The sequence below is a fragment of the Lagopus leucura genome, unplaced genomic scaffold, assembly GCF_019238085.1.
Source record: "Lagopus leucura isolate 7727_CA_CO unplaced genomic scaffold, USGS_WTPT01 Super-Scaffold_100018, whole genome shotgun sequence".
Classification (NCBI taxonomy): Eukaryota; Metazoa; Chordata; class Aves; order Galliformes; family Phasianidae; genus Lagopus; species Lagopus leucura.
The window spans coordinates 4,520,063-4,539,732 of record NW_024962272.1 but is presented as its reverse complement, the minus strand read 5'-3'; the positions used below and the strand labels follow the sequence as shown (position 1 = coordinate 4,539,732).

At 38.2% G+C, this 19,670-nt stretch overlaps 1 protein-coding gene across 4 annotated transcripts in view; it reads right to left on the bottom strand.

Annotated features, from left to right (window-relative positions):
• The window catches only part of CCDC171 (coiled-coil domain containing 171), a 167,029-nt gene that overhangs the window by 133,633 nt on the left and 13,726 nt on the right, over positions 1–19,670 (bottom strand). For 2 of the 4 annotated variants that reach the window (XM_042877338.1, XM_042877339.1), the window contains exons 5-7: positions 17,079–17,260; positions 11,102–11,248; positions 598–690 (exon numbers count right to left, since the gene is read on the bottom strand). In XM_042877338.1, the coding sequence (XP_042733272.1) occupies positions 598–690; positions 11,102–11,248; positions 17,079–17,260 (422 nt within the window). Of the gene's footprint in view, positions 1–597; positions 691–11,101; positions 11,249–13,446; positions 13,497–17,078; positions 17,261–19,670 lie in introns of those variants that run through there. The other 2 variants (XM_042877341.1, XM_042877340.1) reach the window with 2 other exon arrangements.

Here is a 19,670-nt window from a genome sequence, read left to right as displayed (position 1 = left end):
AGTATTTCACAGCTCTTCTCAGTCATATACATATCCATTACTAAAAATGCAAAGACTTAATATTCAAGTATATATATTACGTTTTCTCATATAATTAACCTTTACTGGTAGTTGCTGATACTGTAATGTTGTTTGAAGGTGAAATCTACTTTGAACAATAATATTTGAAACAGCAGTTTCAGTGTGCATTTATTCAGTACTCATTCCTATAGAAGTCAGATGCATATACTGCATATCCAAATAGTCCCAGTAAATTTCTAGTCAAAAGACATAGGAGAGGATATTTATATGGTACCATGGTGTTTAGCTCTAATTAAATATTTCTTTTTCCTACACTATATAAATACTAGGAGAAGTTACACTCTTATTCTTACAAATCTGAATAAATTTTTAATATTTTTAAAAAATTGAAAAGAATATTCCCTGAGGAAACAGGTATTTTTCTGATCTTCCCTTTATGTATTACAGTTTTGAAATTTAAATGCAAAAAAAAAAAAAATCCAGTGTTCTTACTGAAGCATCTAGAAGACTGCAACTTTATAACTTCAGGAACTCATTTGATATAAAGCTCCACAAAATATTTAACAAAAAGTTTACCTGGGTGATTTCCAAATTGAATTTAGATTTCAAATGCGCTGCTCTTTCTTCTTCAATGCTTTCTTCCAATTGCTTTATTCTGTCTGTTGCTGCCTAGAAGTACATTTTGAAGAAATTTAAGTTCAGACAGATCATAAACATAACATACAGATTCTTCTTATAACTCAGTATTTTAGGATTCTGTACACCACTCCAGTATATCTGACTTGCACAGGAAACTATGATTATCCAAGAAATGATCGAAGAAACACATATCAAAATAATTTTTGCAGAGCTAAAATATTACATGATTTTCTATTAAGTAAATTGATTTAGCATTATGTTATCACTGCATTGTTTTAGAACTAAAAAAACTGTGGCTGGAATCAAAAAGTGAAAAGACTGAGCTCAAATTTTCTATTGATTACCATAGTATTTGCTTTTACCAAGGTTGTAACCTGAGGCAACACAACTCCAGCCTACATTTTCCAGAAAACAATGAAATAACAATAGAGTATCTATAAATTTAGTAATGAGATGACAAAGTATTGAGAAGACTGAGAATTCCATAAATACATACTGTTTTTAGCATGTAATTTCCAATTAAAATGCCAAGAATACACTGCTTAGCAGACCTAAATCAATGAGATTCACTATGCCAAAGAACTTTAAGAATACTGTTTCAAAGAGCTAAAACAGTATTTGTATTGACTTCTAACTATTCTGCTGGTTTTGTCTAGAAAAATGTCAGGAAGTGTACAATATTTTAATGAATATCCTGACTAATCAAATCAGTCACAATGCATTACAGAACAGAGTATCTGTATATGCAAGCACAGTTTAAGCAACATGGGATCGTCTGAATTTGACTGTCCATTCTTCCAACATTTAAAGAATGCCAATGACTATGCTAGAAATCTGTTCTAAAATCTGGATTGGCCACAAGAGGTTAAAAAGACAGGCTACTTCCTTACTTAGTTTTTTGGGATAGCAACAGGGTTTCAGCGCATTTCAGTTTGCATAAATACAATCAAAATTCTTGATTTTGGAAATGTAAAATCAGTGAGACTGCATCTTGGTTGCAAGCATTTAAGAGAAGAAACTTTAACAGATGTTAGAACAAAGGTTCTTGACAATAAATGTAATGCTCGTTTGTATAATCTCTCTCTCACATACACAAACAAAAAAAGGAAAAATTTTCAATACAGATGTTTGTCAGAAGCATACCAAAGAGAAAAGCAGAGAAAGCACAGAGCTTACCAAACCTACTCCACAGTAAGATATGTCAGAAGGCCTGAACTCTTTCTCAGAAGTCTTATGTTTAACATAATCAAAGAAAAAATCCTGCACAAACTCTCCTCCTATACTTCCATATTTCTAAGACTATCCTCAAAATTTTAAGTACTGATTTAGTCTTAAAGTCTTATTCCTTCCAAACATCAGCTTTAATGCAAAATTAACAAACTATCACCTGGATCATTTTGTAATGACCTCCTTAGCATCCTTCAACAGATCAACAGCTTCCAAAAGGATGGTTTTACAAACAAATACTGCCCTGCCAGCCTAGTAAAAGTAGTCCATGAACAAAAAATGTTAAGATGGATTCCATGTGGGTTTTTTTTTGTTTTGTTTGTTTTTTTTTTTTTTTTTTGTAGTAGTCAGCTTTAATAGAGCTTTATTTAAGCTTGATTGGAAGAGTAAAGTGAAAGGTGAAGAAGGTACTTATCACAAGTTATGCATTTAGAACTACAACAGCTAAAAAAAAAAAACCTGAGAACTTCAACAGGAGCATTTCGCGATATAGACTCAAGTGCAAAAATTACCTTCCATCTTTGGCTAGCTTGTACAAGCACCTATTTTTATACTGAACACTAGAATAAAAAAAAAATTGAAAAAAGTGACTGCAAGGTTTTAATTACTTACTAATTCATAAGCTCATTTGACTACTAATGTCAGATTTTCTGAGAACTCTGTTCTCTGCCTTCATCTCATTCTGCCTTCGAATGAAGCAAGAAAATAACTTTCTGCTTGTTAAAAGACACCACAATCATTGATTGATTTCTGCAAACGAGTACCCTGGGGAACAAAGAGACAGTCCCGACAGATAGATAAATAAAAATAGAGTAAGTAACAGCTTGATTGAGAGTACCTGAAAGAATGGAAGAAAATGGACCAATCTTATTCTCCAGAACAGATTCTATTTTTTAACATAGAACTTGAAAAGTTTTTAACTTAGTTTAACTAGTTTTTAACATAGAACTTGAAAACTAGAGTACATGTAAAGCTGACATGATGGACACTTAACTGCAAGGGCAAAAGGCATGGTCCAGAGGAAACTTAAACTGCCAGAAATACAGAAATTCATTTCTAAAAAATTCTGAAAGAAGTAAGAAGTGGCAACACATCACTCTTCTGCTGTCTGAGAGCAGTTCCATTTAAAAGGACATGTTTGCAGATGGTTAATCTGCTTCAGTTCTTACAAGTTACTGAAAAACTAACCTGTAGAACTAGCATGCCTTCAACAGGAAGAACCAGGAAAACTAGTATTTAATTTGCAAGGTTAGGAACATCAAATTCTCTTCTTGTTTTTGAAGTTCATCTTCTGTTTGACTTTTTAAAGTCTTGACTCATACCAATAATTTCTTACAACTTCAATTTTTAAAGCCTTGTTTAAATTAGCTTGCTGAAACTTCAGAAAACACAGACCTAAAGAGAGAACAAGTATGTATTTTCTTTCAACATTAGTCACGATCAGGGACCAGGCAAAACCTACTACTACTTTCTTGGACTGCTAGTAGCCAAAGATGGTATTTGAACTACAATGTCCTCATGTCTTGAAAAATTCTTCAAGTAGACTTCAATCTTAGTTTACCAGTATAAGCAACTCTCTTGCACAAAATAATTTTGGAAACTTAAGAGCTTACAGAAAAAATACACCAGTAAACATGGGATGTAATGAAGATGTCCTCCTGTTTCTGAATATTCTGTTTCTAGGGTTCTTTTATTTGGTCACTGCAGCTTCTGGTTCACCGTATGGGGCCTGAAGGGAGGTGTGCCTGCCTATGGCAAGGGGGTTGCAATGAGATAATTTTCAGAGCCCCTTCCCACCCAAACCATTCAATGATATAACTACTATGGGGTGTTGAAAGGAGAGCTACAAGGATGGCGGAGGGTCTTGAGAGCAACATGTATGAGGAGCAGCTGAGATCCCTTAGTTCGTTCAGCCTAGAGGAGACTAAGTGGGAACCTCATCATAGCCAACAGCTCTTTACAAGGGGAGGGGAAGGGCAGCACTGACCTCTGCTTTCTGGTGACAGAGACAGGATCTGGGGGAGCTGCATGGAGCTGTCAGGGAAGGGTCAGGACGGGAGTTAGGGAAAGGTTCTTCACCAAGACAGTGGTCAGGCACTGGAATAGGCTCCCCAGGACAGCGGCCACAGCAATGAGCCTGATGGAGTTCAAGAAGCTTTTGGAAAATGCTCTCAGACATACGGTTTGTTTTCTTAGGTAGTTCTGTGTCAAGCCAGGATTTGGACTTGACAATCATTGTGAGTTCCTTCCAACTTGGGATATTCTACAATTCCATATATTTAGTAAATTTAAACAAAGTGAGATGTCAGTAAGTCAGAAGAAAATTTGTGGGAAAACCAAAAACTGCAAGAGGTATTTAATCAGAAATTAGCATATAAGCCTGGCTGAACAACAGAAGGATTCATCAAATATCACATTTCAGTCAGAATACTATCTGGGATTGCTGTTCATGTAAGTATACATCAGCCACAGAAATGAGATCTGGATTCCAAACTGAGACTGAAGAGGAAAAATTTAAAAAACTTCAAACACTTCATATAAATGTTTATTTTCCTTGTGATGTCTCACATAGGCTCTGCTAATCCGTATAAGCACTTCACTCCATAATGCATACTGTTGTCGTCATGTAGCAGAGATAATGATCTACAGTGTACTCTGTGGGAGAAAGAAATGTCAGGGATGAGTCTAATCTGTAACACTACATTAAAAACTCCAGAACACAAACTGGGATGAAGAGAGGAGTTCCACATACCTTTCTGACAGACAGAAAGATGGAAACCTCATTTGAATCATGCAAAAGATAACAGTCAGTCTCCCTTTGTATTCAAAAACTTTACACAATGCCTGTATACCAAGCAGATGCATGAAAACAAATTCTAGAGAAAGCTTGCGGATCTCAGATATCCAGATTGCAGTTTTTTAGTTGACCGTTAAACAGGAATATTTTTCATTTTAGCGTGGACTATTTCTTTTTAGTAATATATTGCTAGGATGGACTGAAATAAGTGGGTTCTCTGAAGCTTTTTTTCTTATGCAGCACTGGTAACATTGGTTATTCAGTAATATTCGGTAGTGACAGAGCTCACCTATCACGTCTGTTTTCACCTGACGTGCAGCGTATCTGAAGACAGACAAGTACGGTACTACAGAACTCATGGAATTTCCATTCCAAAACATTCCAACAACAATTTCCATTTCCAAACATCAACAGTTTGCAGTACTATTTTCCAAAGCGTCTGCGTGGCTTCCATGTTTCTCAGTTCCTCACCCTTACTGTAAGTACTGAAGTATGTGTGAAACTGAATTTCTCCTTCAGAATGTACTGCCCAATATCCTGTATATGTGCAATGCCACAGCTACTTAATTGAACAAAACCTTCAGCAAACAATAAAGAAGAGAAAAAAAAGTACATTTCCAATAATTATCAACTTCAGATGTGGTAGTGTAAGTCCTTTTTCCCTCCTCTGCTTCTATTTTGGTAACTTCTGCAAGATTTTTAGAGTACAAAGATTATTAGGATATTTATACACTTCTATGGCTTTAAGTACACAACCTCCTACATGCAATGCTCAGCCAGGATAACAGTTTTCAGGGAAGAGAACACACATCAGATCAGAATCATCGCTCCATTTACGTACTTCCACATTCAGATTAAGATCTCACTTTTTCCAACTTAAAAGCATTTCCCAACAAATCCTAGCTCAAATTAAAAAGTCAGGTTTAAGCACATCTTTGGAAAATATGCTGACCACTTCCATCTACTGTTAGAAATACTGGTGCCTCTTGATCATGGTAAGGTGGAGCCATCTCCTGTCCAGATAATAAACAACTTATTATTAACTATAAAAGTACTCAACTACAAGCAATTTTTAACCACTGAGGTAAATGTTCTTTCAGCTTTATGGAATGCAGTCTACGCTATCAGTATTTCCTATAATGAAGTCCTATAAATGAAGAGTAACATATCTCATTGACAGGAGTCATATTTGACCTGTGTAACACTGATTTGGAGGCTATAAAATAATCCATATGCTTGTCTCTAGGAAAAAAGTCAAAACCAATAGAATTGTTATACAGCTATAGTTTGGTTGCCTTTAGATAAAGTGCAAACCTACCCCAATCTGCAACTGATTTGCAGTTGGCAAACCCATCTTAATTGCTCTCCCTTCCTACAGTACTTTCAGAGGAAAAGAGTATCTCTTCTGGGTCTTATTCTCCACAGTTCATAAAATACTGAAAAGCCCAGTCATCAACACTGTCACTTTTATACACACACAGACAAGATTAAAGCGTGACTACTAAATCCTAGTAAGGTCTACAGAATATTCAGCTTTGGTCTGACAGTGAGTTAAGAGTGAGAAGTCTTCAACCTTTGCTTGAATAACACAATAAAATGTTGATGATAACGAGGAAGGCCCTCTGTACAGTGCATTACATTAGTAAGCATGTCACTGAAATAACCTGAACTTTGGAGCCACAAAAATGCAGTGCTTAAAGGGCATACAAGACAGCCACAGTAACTTTAATTCCTAGATATGAGCTGTGAGGGAGTGCAGATGAGTGTGGAGACCCTATGAAGTGGAGGCTTCAATATGAGTGAGCCACAAAGGAGAGTACAGGCAGACAAAACAGAAAGGACTTCAAATTTTAACTAGTGGCACTGTTAACAGGCTGTGGAATGTGTCCTTTCTTATACTGTTTGAAGCTTTATCAACTCTTTCCTGCGAGACCTATATAACTGCAATTCAGTTAATTTTGTCTGTTCACAATTTTGCTTTTATCTGAGATTCAATTTCTCAATTCACTAACTTGTATACAGTAAGAAATTTAGTACATTCACAACTTCACTATTACGTGTACTTTATTATTACACATACTTACACTTTCTGTAAATGCAGAGGTGGACCATCACTCAAACAAGTTTTCTTCCCAGTCATTTTTCCATTATAGCAGCTTTGCCAAAGTAATGCAAGACTACATGTTCAGCAGCACAGTGAAAGGTCTATATACTTGAAGGAGGGGAATACAGAAAGACCTTCTGAAAGCTAAGGGACTGATCTTAAAACGGCAACACACTCAAAGTATCACAAATACAGCAATATATTCAAAGTCTCTGAAATAAAATGAACCGAGTTATGGGACATTTTTCAAGACTCAAGAGAAAGGCTTAAAAACCTTGACAGACCTTGAGCTCCAAATTTCTGGGAGTCAGCAACCTCAAAAACATATAACAGAAAATAGAGTGTCACCACATTTCCATGAACAAGACAGAGTTTGAAATTTATAAAACAATAATTCTGTTTTTCATGATAAAAATCCACACTCCTCTCTCATTCCTTGTTCACCAAATAGCTTTCCTACCCAGCTTTTTGGCAGCCAGACACATTACAAAAAACACTGTTTTTATATACAAACTGCTCTATATTTCCCAAGAAATCATCCTTCCAGAGTTAGAGGAGCAAAGGGCAAAAATAAAAGACTCAGGTTCCACAAAATTAACATTCATTAATAGTAGGATCTTGATGAGTTCAGTACAAATATATCAAGAATTTGACTAGTGAATCTTGGGCTAAAGAGACAGAACAATAATAAGGTTTCAACTTCAGTTTTTTTCCTGGTAGAGTATGTGTTCAGAAGGACCCCAGGCTCACGCAGCAATACACCACATTTGGTACTGCTGCAAGCTGAACAGCTATTTTACAACAGAATAACGGTAATTTTCCCAGACTAATCATTCACATCAATTCTTACTCCAGAAACTAGAAATATACCCCAGAAACTAGAAATATGTTCATTCAGATCATGTTCAGAATAATAATTGAGGGAGAACACCTGAGTAATATTAAAAAAAAAAAAAAAAAAAAAAAAAAAAGAGGGGGAGGAGGTTAAGAATTTTCTTCTTCTTTCTTTCTATTACAATGTAATAGATATAATCTTTTCTAGGAACGTCAGAGAGTTCTAAATTTTTCATTTCATTTATTACAGCAGAAAGTATTTTTTCATGGACTTCTCTCTTATGTCCAGCAGAGGGTAGTAAACAGCTTTGCAAACTGAGAAACTTCATCCTAAGAGCACATGAAGAGGCAGCGAATAGCAAAAAATTAAAGGATGACCTTTTAATTGGAACAACCCTGCTCTCCACACAAACCTCCCTAAGATTATCAATGTCATCAAAAAACTAAAGTACACATTTCCTATTTATTGCCTACTTATATAATAAGGTAGCCTGCATAAGTATTTAAATAGTGGTAACTTCTGAGACTGTTTTCCAATTTAAGGAGAAATTTAAAAAAGCAATCCATAACATGAAGAGAGATAAACAAATACAGGACTACTACATGAAAAAAAAATTGTTTTCTGTTTGAGGTGCACTACTTTAAGGCCTCTGAATGGAAATCCACCTCAAATATCAACATTACAGGTACAAATAACATCAATAATTTAATCACAGCTTTAAATACAGGTTGATCATCAGAACATTAACAGAAATACCTGTATTTCTAATAGGCAGTACTTATTCCCACAGAGTGAGGAGTTTAAAATTGACACAGAACCATGTGAGAGTATTACAGAACTGTACGGAAACTGCAACATATTGGCATGTAGTGAGAACTACTGCTCAGACTTTACTGCCCTTCTTCAATGCTTCTTCCACAATACACAGGAAGAAAGTGGCAACTGAGAATATGATGTACAGAAGCGATCATGCTAACAAAGCAGCTGCTTATGGTAGAGAGGAAGAAATTCTATACATAGCAATGAGCTTAAATTTCAACAATCTCCAGGCTTCACAGAAGCACCTAAGGCTATGTGGGAATGCAGCATGCCTTTTTAACAGGGCATGGCCCTTTCCTTCCACCAATTAGGAGGGAACCCGGTGCTCACTTCCCCCTCCTTTATCCAACAGATCTGACCTTGAATACCTCTGCATTGCTTCCTTCACAATTTCCAAGGAGAAAGCTCCAGTAGCCACACTAAGTTGAAGATGAGCATACCTGGTCTTTTTTGTTGAGGTCCCTCCACTCTGCTTCTTCAGGAAGGAAAGAAAATATCTCTAACTGATTGAGTTCCAGAATGCAAGAGAATAAGTAGAAAGACAAATGTATAAATCAAAGAAAGGCTTCGAACAAGAAAGGCTGCAATTCAGACTTCAAGCTCTGTTAATACTAAACTGCTTCCCGGTATGCTTAATTTTTTGAGGACAGGATCATGGCTGACACACCAACTTAAAATAGGTTTTATCAATCAGATAATCAATCAATTCAGAAATTTTGAATTGGTAGCCTTTCATAATCACAGAAGAGGCAGAACAAACTGCTCAACAAACAGGGATGCAGGTATTTTGTACAGCACAGATAATGTTGCTGTCACAAACCCTAGAGCGCGAGTCTACCACCCAGTGTGATGTCTCCAGGTAGCAATAACCTAAATAAGATAACCAATAAATGGAAAACATCTAGTGCTTCTACTTCTCAAAGCACAGATTTGCTTTGTTTTTTTCCCAGAGATTCCTATTAACCTAATTTTAAGCACAGAATGGTAGGTCCTTTCTCACATCTACACATTTGAAATTTACTTTTACGATGGTGAGATGCAAGCAGACCAGAGTATATGCACTGCAGTTTAATTTACTTTTCACTATTCTTATATAGACGAACTTGTGCTCATTTGCTTAAACCTCCTATGCAAGGGCATTTATCACCTACCTTCCTCATCGTTGCTTAAACAACTACACTTGGAAATACCACAAGAATACTTTCTCTGTAGTGTAGATTGTTTTCTCACTAGATTAAAGGGATCAATACATTGATTCTAATAAAACTTAAGCCATAATTAAGTTATCTTAGTTGATTTTGGCTACTATATAGCATTCCATAATAAAACCACCTCCAGCGCACGGTTAAATATCTGAAGAACTGAGCGCATCCTTTATAAATTTACAGATGGTAAATACACCCAATTAAATTACTTAAAGAGAGAAACCACTGCCTGCCTTATTCTTCCTTTCAGCTCATGATTTCTATGTTAATATTTTATGTCCTGGAGTTACACAAAAAAACAGCCCTCATGAAAGCCCGCTGAAGCAAAAATCTTTGTTTTAAAAGACCTATTCAAATTTTGTAGTACTTTCCTACCTGAAGGCAATTCTGTCCAGGCCAATATATGCACCTTGCAGTACCTAACAATAGATTTCCTATAGATCTCTGAGGGTAGAGATGTCTACTTTGTTCATCAATAATCAGTGCTTTTAGTTGACAAGCTCTGATGTTCCCTGCAGTAATTTTCTTTTGTACTTCACCTTTACTGCAGTGTTCTAACTTTCTAGCAACCAATTCTCTAAATATTTTCTTTGCCTTTAAGGAGAAAAACAAGAAAGAACAAACTAATGATGTACAGCTAAAAAATGTACATTACATTATTCTTAAGGACTCCTAATGTTCCAGCAGTGCCAATTTTCTGAACTTAGTCATAGAAAACGTCTAAAACTATCTCTGGTAGGAAACTTACATCATAAAGAGACATCTGGTTTCTATACTTTTTACCAGTGACAAATCCTTTGTCATGAATCTCTTGGTTCAGATCACACGTTCAGATAGCAGTTACTACAGTAACTTAGATGAACAAAATAATGAAACTTTGGAGAAAATTGCAAACAGCATTTTAGTAAAAGAAATTCATTTAGAAGACACTAGTTGGAAAAGCTTGAGACTTCTCAGTAACAGGTATCACTCAACACACAAACTAAAACTGCCTTTAGCATTTAGGCATAGATAGGAGTGCTGTAAAGCATCACTGCTGGTATGTTATTCTCTCTGCCTCGTACACCATCTGGCACCTTTCTCAGCTCTAGTATATTTTCCATTTCAAGTTTACTTATTCTAAAAACTTGTGCAAAAAAAAATAAGAAACCCTAAGCAAAAAAGAACAGAGGATTTAAAAAAAAAAAAAAAGACATTACATGGTTAAAGAGAATGCAAAGAAAAGAAAGGTTTCCTGATCTCAGCCTTGTTTTCATGCTGTTCTAACACCAGTCTCAAGTGAGTAACACAGTGGCATTGGTCTATTCAGCTGCTCTGCAAAATGGATGTTCAACATTCTGTCAATTCTGTAAACAGAAATCAGCACAAAACTGAGAGGTTTCATCCCACAATAACAAAAGTGCTCAGAGCTTCGGTGTTTCTTGAGAGGAATAGCGGTAAACAAAAAGTATTACTTCGAGTTCTTTTTTAAGCTGCTCCTCTTGTTCAGCACTGTGTTCAAGCTTGTGTACATGACGAGTGAGCATTTCTGAACAGTCACGATGTTCCAGCTCCATATCTTTCACCTTCTTACTTAAGTTTTGCAGAGCGCTATTCTGCTTCTAAATAAAAAAAAAAAAGAAAAAGAAAAAAAAGAGAGAATGAAATAATACTTTTATTAAAGTCTTATAATAATAATGCAGAGCTTAAAAAAGGAACACTCTGGGGACAGAGAATGAATTACCATTTATTAAAATCCAACCTGTCAACTGAGCCGCTTGCTCAAGAGCATGTAAGTTCTTCATTCACCACCAGGCAAAATGCACTGGTTCAAAAATCAGCATCAATATGACTTTCTGCGCTTATAGTAAAAACAGAGACAATCCCCCACAGGAAACTTTAAAGGGCTACTCTTCCAAACTCTTCTACCATCCTACCAAATGTCAGTGATGGAAGGAAAGCATACAATTGCACTGGACAAAAGGATACATAGGGACAGGAAGTTTGATTTTGCTTTGGTTTTATTAATAGAACTTGAAATCAAATCAGTCTTTTTAAAATTGGTTACTTCCATAAACTTAAAATGTTCATTTTTGCTTATCTTAGAAAGACATTTGTCCAGAAATTGAATTACTTTAAACAATTATGTATGGAATCTACAGACTATCTCTCAATAAAGATGCTGCTCCCCATTCCAATTTCTGCATTCAGAAAATGAGAGAAGGTATGGAGCAGGATAATTAATAGCACTGCTGGACTACACAACTCCATGGAGTCACTGCTACCTAATTCACTTCTACAACACAGCTGGCTGGGAGAAAAGTAGCCAAATAATGAACTCCTAGTAGTCTAACACATACTTAAGCTGGAGATCACAGAAATCTCAGAATTACTAGCTTTAGTCTAGCGGACAGGAATAAGCTTTCTCATAACCAGGATCAGGAAGAAGCTATAAATCCTGTGATTTAGTTGGAAACCTTTAGAGACCTAATTTGTTAAAATGGCTTTCTGTGCAAAACACAGAAAGATTCCATTAAGTTCTCTTGCTCATTTAATCCTATTCAATATCTTGCCAAGAGACATTTTGTGAAAATAAGCTAGAGGTATTCAGTTGGTTTGCACACTCTGCTATTATTTCTTCATCACACAGAATCACAGAATCACAGAATCACAAGGTTGGAAACGACCTGCAAGATCATCCAGTCCAACCACCCTCCCATTCCTATCAGTGCCACATCACATATTCTTGTTCCTAAAAATTACTAATCATAAATCCTAGCATGGAGAAAGAGAAGGACAAAGTGAATTATTCATATAGAATGATTTTTTTGCAGAACCAAGTCTGATGGAACCACATTTACACCTGAAGACCAAACAAATACAAGCTGTTTCCGAAGTCTAGAAATGGATTTTGGGTGTTCCTCTGAATTGAAGGTAGAAAGTTTTCATCATTCAGACATGACAGTAAGGAAATCAGGGCCACTCTAGCATGCTAAGTATTACAAACTGCTAATTAGAAAGTAAGTTTATTTTGCCTCTTTGTTCATGTGCAGGCCACTATCGTTTGACTTTTTTTGCATCCCCAGAGAAGATAACAAGGAACATCTGCGTAAAACATGAATTAAGAATGGAAACCTACAGTAAATACAATGCTGCAAATAACAGCCCTGGAAACAAATTAAACTAATCCTCTAATGTCTCCTCCCACCTGCATCAGGCTTCACACTGCAGAGCAAAAAAGAAAAGTTTAATACACAATTACTCATACTCTCTCCACACTTAAATATCTGTATCCCTTCAGTGCACCTTCCAGATGTTAACAAAAATAAGCCAGGAAAAGTATGTATTAAGTAAGTAATACATCAGTTATATGGGGAAAAATACTGTGTCAAGATTTAAAAATATTTCATACTGGAAATGTAGCTGACATTAATCAGTCTACAACTAAGAGGAATACATCGAGCTAGCTATACAAGTCAGTATGAGTTGTAGGATGTCATAACCTTAAAAAATGTTTTGGAGATTTTTTGACTTCTCCTAAGTAAGAAACTGTACTACGTTAGCCCAATAGTCACCTGCCCTCATCAACTACAAGGAGAAATATTTGACTACGTAAAACATATACACATATGCTCATATAGCATGTACGCACTATGCACACACATATAAACATCGCTCACTTTTTAATGTGTGTATAAACAATGCGATCACACAAGTAATTTAAGAAAAAACTGGAGTGTTTCTGGGAAATAATACTATCTTCTGGCTAACCACAAGGTGATGCTATTGCACTTATTATTAAACTCCAAATTTTTCTTACCTTATGAAGCAGATGGGCTGTAAAGTATAATCAGTAGACACACTGAAGAGCCTGTTACAAATCAGACAGGATTACTTTCCCTCCAGTCAGTGTAAGCTTCATGAATTTCAGCAAAGCCTTTGATACTGCATCTCACAGTATTCTTCAGGACAAAATGTCTAGCATACAGCTAAAGATAAATGTAATCCATGGCTGAACAAGCAGTTGACACGTCAGGCTCACAGTTATAGTGAGTGGGTGGTGGGCTTCAAGCTGGTGGCCAGTAACTAGTGGGGTTCTGCAGGACTCCATTTTGAGGTCAGATCTCTTAGATGTCTTCTTAAATGACTTGGACACAGGAGCTGAAGGCATATTATGCTAAGTAAGCTAGTGAATACTCTAGATTAGGAGGGAATGCTGACTCTCTTGAGAGTAGAAAGGCCTTGCAGAGAGATCTTGACAACTTTGAAGTCTAACAATCACCAATCACATGGAATCCAACAACACTCTGCATATGGAATAAGATAACCCTGAATTTATGTACAGTAGGTAACAAGAAGCTGGGGAGCAGCTCCATGGGAAGGGATCTGGGGGCTCTGGTTGACAGCAAGTTGAAGATGAGTCAGCAGAGATCCCTGGCAGCCATTCCTGGACCCCAGAGCGCATCATACCCAGCACTGTCAGCTGACTGAGGGAAGAGATTTCTCTGCGCTGGTGCAGCCTCATCTCAAGCACTGAGTGCAGTTTATAGAGCAGCACAACATAAGAAGGACATTAAGGTCTTAGAGAGCATCTAAAGGAAGGCATCAACGCCATCATATATATATGGTTTGAATATGGGGTAGAAGCAGGAGTGGGACTCAGTGATCCCTGTGAGTGCCTTCTAATTCACTGGAGATGCATCTCAATAGGTTAAGCTAACTTCATTTTCATGCCTCAGGACTTCCACAGCCAACTTCAGAATCACAATTTATTAGATACAGCTTTTCCAAGAGGGATTGGCATACATACTTAGAATCTCTTTAATCTGTATAAAGTAAGACCAAAACTAAACAAAATCACACAGTGCTGTGTGATCTTCGTCCACAACCAGGTCTCTCAAGTATTAACACAGCAATACAGCGCGTCATGGTTTTAAGACTTTTGTTACTGGTATGCCACATCATAACATCATGTAGTGCTTTGGGAATTAGAGAGTTAATGCTCCAGTTCTAATTCTGTTGATAGTTCCGAGTACCTGGTTCTGGGATATGTTGTTTTTCTCCTCTGAGAAGACTTCCACTATTCCATTCCTGTTCTCTATTTAGTAGGAAAGACAAAATGTCTCACAAATCGCAAGACTGCCCCTTCTTTCTCATCTCTACAGTGTGGGCTCCCTAGCCATCTCACCTTCAGTATTACAGTAAGACCTTCCACTTTTGGACACTCTCTCATTTTATTTGATTTATACAATTCCAATTATATTGTAATATATTGTGTATTCATGCGTTCTGCCATCATATTTAGTAAATCAGTTTTCTCCCTTAGCTCATTGCTGCTGTTTTGTTTTCAGGACCACCTCCATCCCTTTTTCTTAACCCCCACCCTCTGTCTCAGGATGGGGGGGGTTGTGGGTCCCTCTGCCCCATTAGTCACAGAACCAGCCCAAAACTGGCCAAACTGTTGACACAGTGCAACTCGTTCTGCAAGCACAAGAACAAATGCAGCCACACCACTTGATTTCAGTCTAATTGCATCTTTCTTACTACATCCTGCTTTCAAAGGATTGAAAAGAAAGTTCACAGTACTCTGGAATAGATGTAATTCAACAATTCTCTCTGCTCTTATCTTTTTTAATAGATGCTCCTATGGGTACTGTATAGAATCTGATAAACAGCATCATAATGTAGTTAAAGAGGTAACTTTGCTGTCAGAACATAGCTTCCAAGCTGCCAGGCACGGGTTGTTCAGTGTCACTGGGAGGACTGTTTGGCAGTGCCCCAGGTCTGGAGCTAAGTGCGTGGGAAGAAAGCAGAGCTAATTTTCCGCAGCTTGACCTGCAACAAGTCCAACTGAGTCAAGTTTCTCATGTTTTAAAGGAAGTTACAAAGAATAAAATGGAAAAACATTTTAAAAAAACAGAAGTTGAGTAACAGAAAATAAGTTGCTACTTAGATATTCGTTTTCTGCATTTGTCACTCTTAGGAGTATAGGAGTAAACGGCTATCAAATCTACTAGAGCCTTTGCTCTATGCTTCTTTTAAAGCATGAGTATTAGAATATCCTGAACTCAAGAAGACAAACCCACAGGCATCATCAAGTCAACTCTTGGCTCCATCCAGGATCACCCAAAATTCCAACTCTTATTTTTAAGAGCATTATCCAAACACTTATTTCAGTAGGCTTAGTGCCAAGATGGGTTCCCTGAGAACCCGTTCCAGCGCCCAATCACTGTCTTGGTGAAGAACCTTTTCCTAAACCCAACACAACTCTCCCGCGAGGCAGCTCCAACCAGTCCCTTAGGTCCTGCTGCTGTCGCAAGAGATCAGCACCTGCCTCTCCACTCTGTGTGAGATGGGGGCCTACAGCCTTGAGGTCTCCCATTAGTCTTCTCTAAGCTGAAACAAACCAAGGGACCTGAGCAGCTCCTCACATATCTTACCCTCTAGACCCTTTCCTACCTTCATAGCCCTCTCTTAGATGTTCTCTAATAGTAGTTAAATACCTGTTCATTTTTCCTTAACTGGCGTTGCTATACCACTGAGGCATATGGGGATTCAATTTTCCATTACAGAGATTAAAATGACATAATTATAATTATGTAACTGTTACTATCCCAGTGGCATATGTCAATGGTTGGGCATGTTAACATCTCCACAGCTTATTACTACATTTCTTTGAAATATAATTATTTTGAATTGCTTGATTGTGAAAAGAGCATAAAAGTTATTAAAATCATAAACATATTTTGCATCTAAGGGATTTATGCATGCCAGTGCAGCCCAACTGCACTTACCAGAAATACATAGAAATTAATTATCTGAAGAATAAAAATCCACAGCATAAGACATATCACCTCTAAACACTAAATTTTTTTTTTCCTATCTGAATTTCCAATAGCAGTTCTTTCTACCAGTGCTAAGGTTACAGAAATTTTAAAACTTCACTGACATTTATCACATTCTTCTATGTTGCACGGAGCGAATAACATACAACACACATTTGGAAATCCCATTATCACAGTCTGGATTCCATGAACGTGTTATCTCCATATTGTACAAGTGATTTTTGTGCTTAAAGACAAAAGACAGGCTAAGGGAGGTGAAAGGAAAATTGAGTCAGAAGCTAGGTCTTAGGCTTCCCTGGTTCTATTAACTCAGCTTTGAACTATATAAAGGACAAGTGGGCCTCACCGCCACTGTGCACTGTTGACTTGGTTTAGCTGCTTAACATGAAACCTGCTGTATTACATTCCAGCAAAGCAGGAAAGTCTGCAAAACAGTAAGTGTAACTTCACAGAGTTATGCTCTTCAGAAAAAATATTGCAACATTTATGTATTAGGGAGATTTCTCTACCAGAAAAAATTCCAATCCACTACCTAGCCTTTTGCACCAAAAAAGGTTCCAGGCATCATCTCATGCAATTCATCTTCAAAGCTATTAATAGATCATACCTGCAAAACGCTTTCTAGCTCACTTCTTTCCTTAAGAAGCAATTCATATTCATCCTTGTGTGTTCTGAGAATATCATCCTTTTCACTTGCAAGTCTTTGTTGTTGTTCTTTCCACTTCTGTTGAGCAACATGAAATGTTTTCTCAGTTTCTACCAGTCTCTGCTGAAGCTTTTCGTTGAACACTATTGTTTACAGAAAAAGAGAAAGAAAGATGACAAAAGTACTGCTAAGCACACTCAGAAAAAAAATGTGAGTGTTGGTTCTTCTACGTATTGTGATACTCTCTGGAACATTACAACAAATATATCTAGCACAGGAGGGCACCACCTCCTCTATAAAAAGGAAAGAAGTTGAGGCTTGAGTAGCATCTTTCTCATAAGGATATAAGAATGCTTTTAGAGATCTTTATGAATTGAAGTTCTTCTCCTCTTGGATAAGATTAAAAACTTGAGCTAATTCTTTCAAGCGAGGCTCTGTAGAATAGAGGACTTAATTTCAGAATTCCACAATATTTGGTCAGTGTATTTCTACACTTCTAACTGATTTGAGTCTCTACTATTTTAACTCTGAGTTCAGTTAAATGCGGTTAAAGACTATAAAGACTATGCGCCCACCTAATGAAAGAATCCTCTATTCTGCCCTGGTGAGGCCACATTTAGAAAACTGTGTCCAGTTCTGGGCTCTCCAGTTCAAAAAAAGACAGAAATCTCCTAAAAGGAGTCCAGCAGAGGGCCAAAAAAAGATGATGAAAGGCATGGAGCATCCCCTGTACGAGGAAAGACTGAGTAACCCAGGACTGTACAGCCTAGGGAAAAGATAACTTAGAGGGAATCTGATAAATGTTTATCAATAACTGAAGGGAGGAGGGAAGCAAATGGATGAGGCCAGGCTCTTTTCAGTGGTACATAGTGATAGGATGAGGAGTTATGGCCTAAAACTTGAACATAGGAAGTTCCATAAAAACACACAGAAGAACTTCTTTACAGTAAGGGTGACGGAGCGCTGGAAAAGGTTGCAAATAGAGATTGTGGAGTCTCCTTCTATGGAGACATTCAAGACCTGTCTGGGTGCCTGTGTAACTTACTGCAGTTACCTGCTTTAGCAGGAGGATTGGACTAGATGATTTTTTGACGTCCCTTCCAACCCCAATACTGTGATTTTATGAGTATAGGAAAACCCGCTGAGTGAAGCCACAGTGGAGGCAAGGGATGATCAATCCTTATAACAAAGCTGAGGAAGTGTGGGATAGATGAGTGGACAGTGAAGTGGGTTGAGAACTGGCTGACTGGCAGAGCACAGAGGGTCGTTGGTGGTGGTGCAGAGTCCGGTTGGAGACCTGTAACTAGCGGTGTTCCTCAGGGGTCTGTGCTGGGTCCGGTCTTGTTCAACATCTTCATCAATGACCTTGATGAGGGGATAATGGCCACCCTCAGCAAGTTTGCCGATGATACGAAGTTGGGAGGATTGGCTGACACGCCTGAAGGCTGTGTTGCCATTCAGCAAGACCTGGATAGGCTGGAGAGCTGGGCAGAAAAAAACCGGATGAGGTTTAACAAAAGCAAGTGTAGAGTCTTGCATCTGGGGAGGAATAATTGCATGCACCAGTACAGGTTGGGGGATGAGCTGCTGGAGGGGAGCTCTGCGGAAAGGGACCTGGGTGTCCTGGTGGATGACAGGTTGGCCATGAGCCAGCAGTGTGCCCTTGTGGCCAAAAAGGCCAATGGCTTACTGGGGTGCATTAAAAAGAGCGTGGCCAGCAGGTCAAAGGAGGTGATCCTCCCCCTCTACTCTGCCCTGGTAAGACCTCATCTGGAGTACTGCGTCCAGTTCTGGGCTCCCCAGTACAAAAAAGACAAGGATCTCTTGGAAAGAGTCCAGCGGAGGGCCACGAAGATGGTGAAGGGCCTGGAGCATCTCTGCTATGAGGAAAGGCTGAGTGAACTGGGTCTGTTCAGCCCTGAGAAAAGAAGACTGAGAGGGGACCTGATCCAGGTCTATAAGTACCTAAGGTGTGGGGGGCAGAATGGTGAGGCTGGACTCTTTTCAGTGGTGAGTGGAGACAGGACAAGGGGAAACGGCCGGAAACTGCAGCATAGGAAGTTCTGCACAAACATGCGCAAGAACTTCTTTACAGTGAGGTGACGGAGCACTGGAACAGGCTGCCCAGGGAGGTGGTGGAGTCTCCTTCTCTGGAGATGTTCCAGACCTGCCTGGATGCCTACCTGTGCGACCTACTGTAGGGAACCTGCTTTGGCAGGGGGGTTGGACTCGATGATCTCTGGAGGTCCCTTCCAACCCCTACAATTCTGTGATTCTGTGATTCTGTGATGCCATCCAGAGAGGGCAGGCTTGAGTGCAAGCCCTGCAAGCCCTATGAACTTCAAGAAGATTAAGTGCAAGATCCTGCATCTGGATCGTAGCAATCCCAAGTACAAATACAGGCTGAGTAATGAGCAGATTTTTAGCAGCCCAGCAAAGAAAGACTTGGGGCTACTGGTGGACAAAAAAAATCAACATGAATCAACAGTGTGCAGTAGCAGTCCAGAAACCCAGACATATTCTGGGCTGTGTCAAAAGCAGTATAGCTAGCAG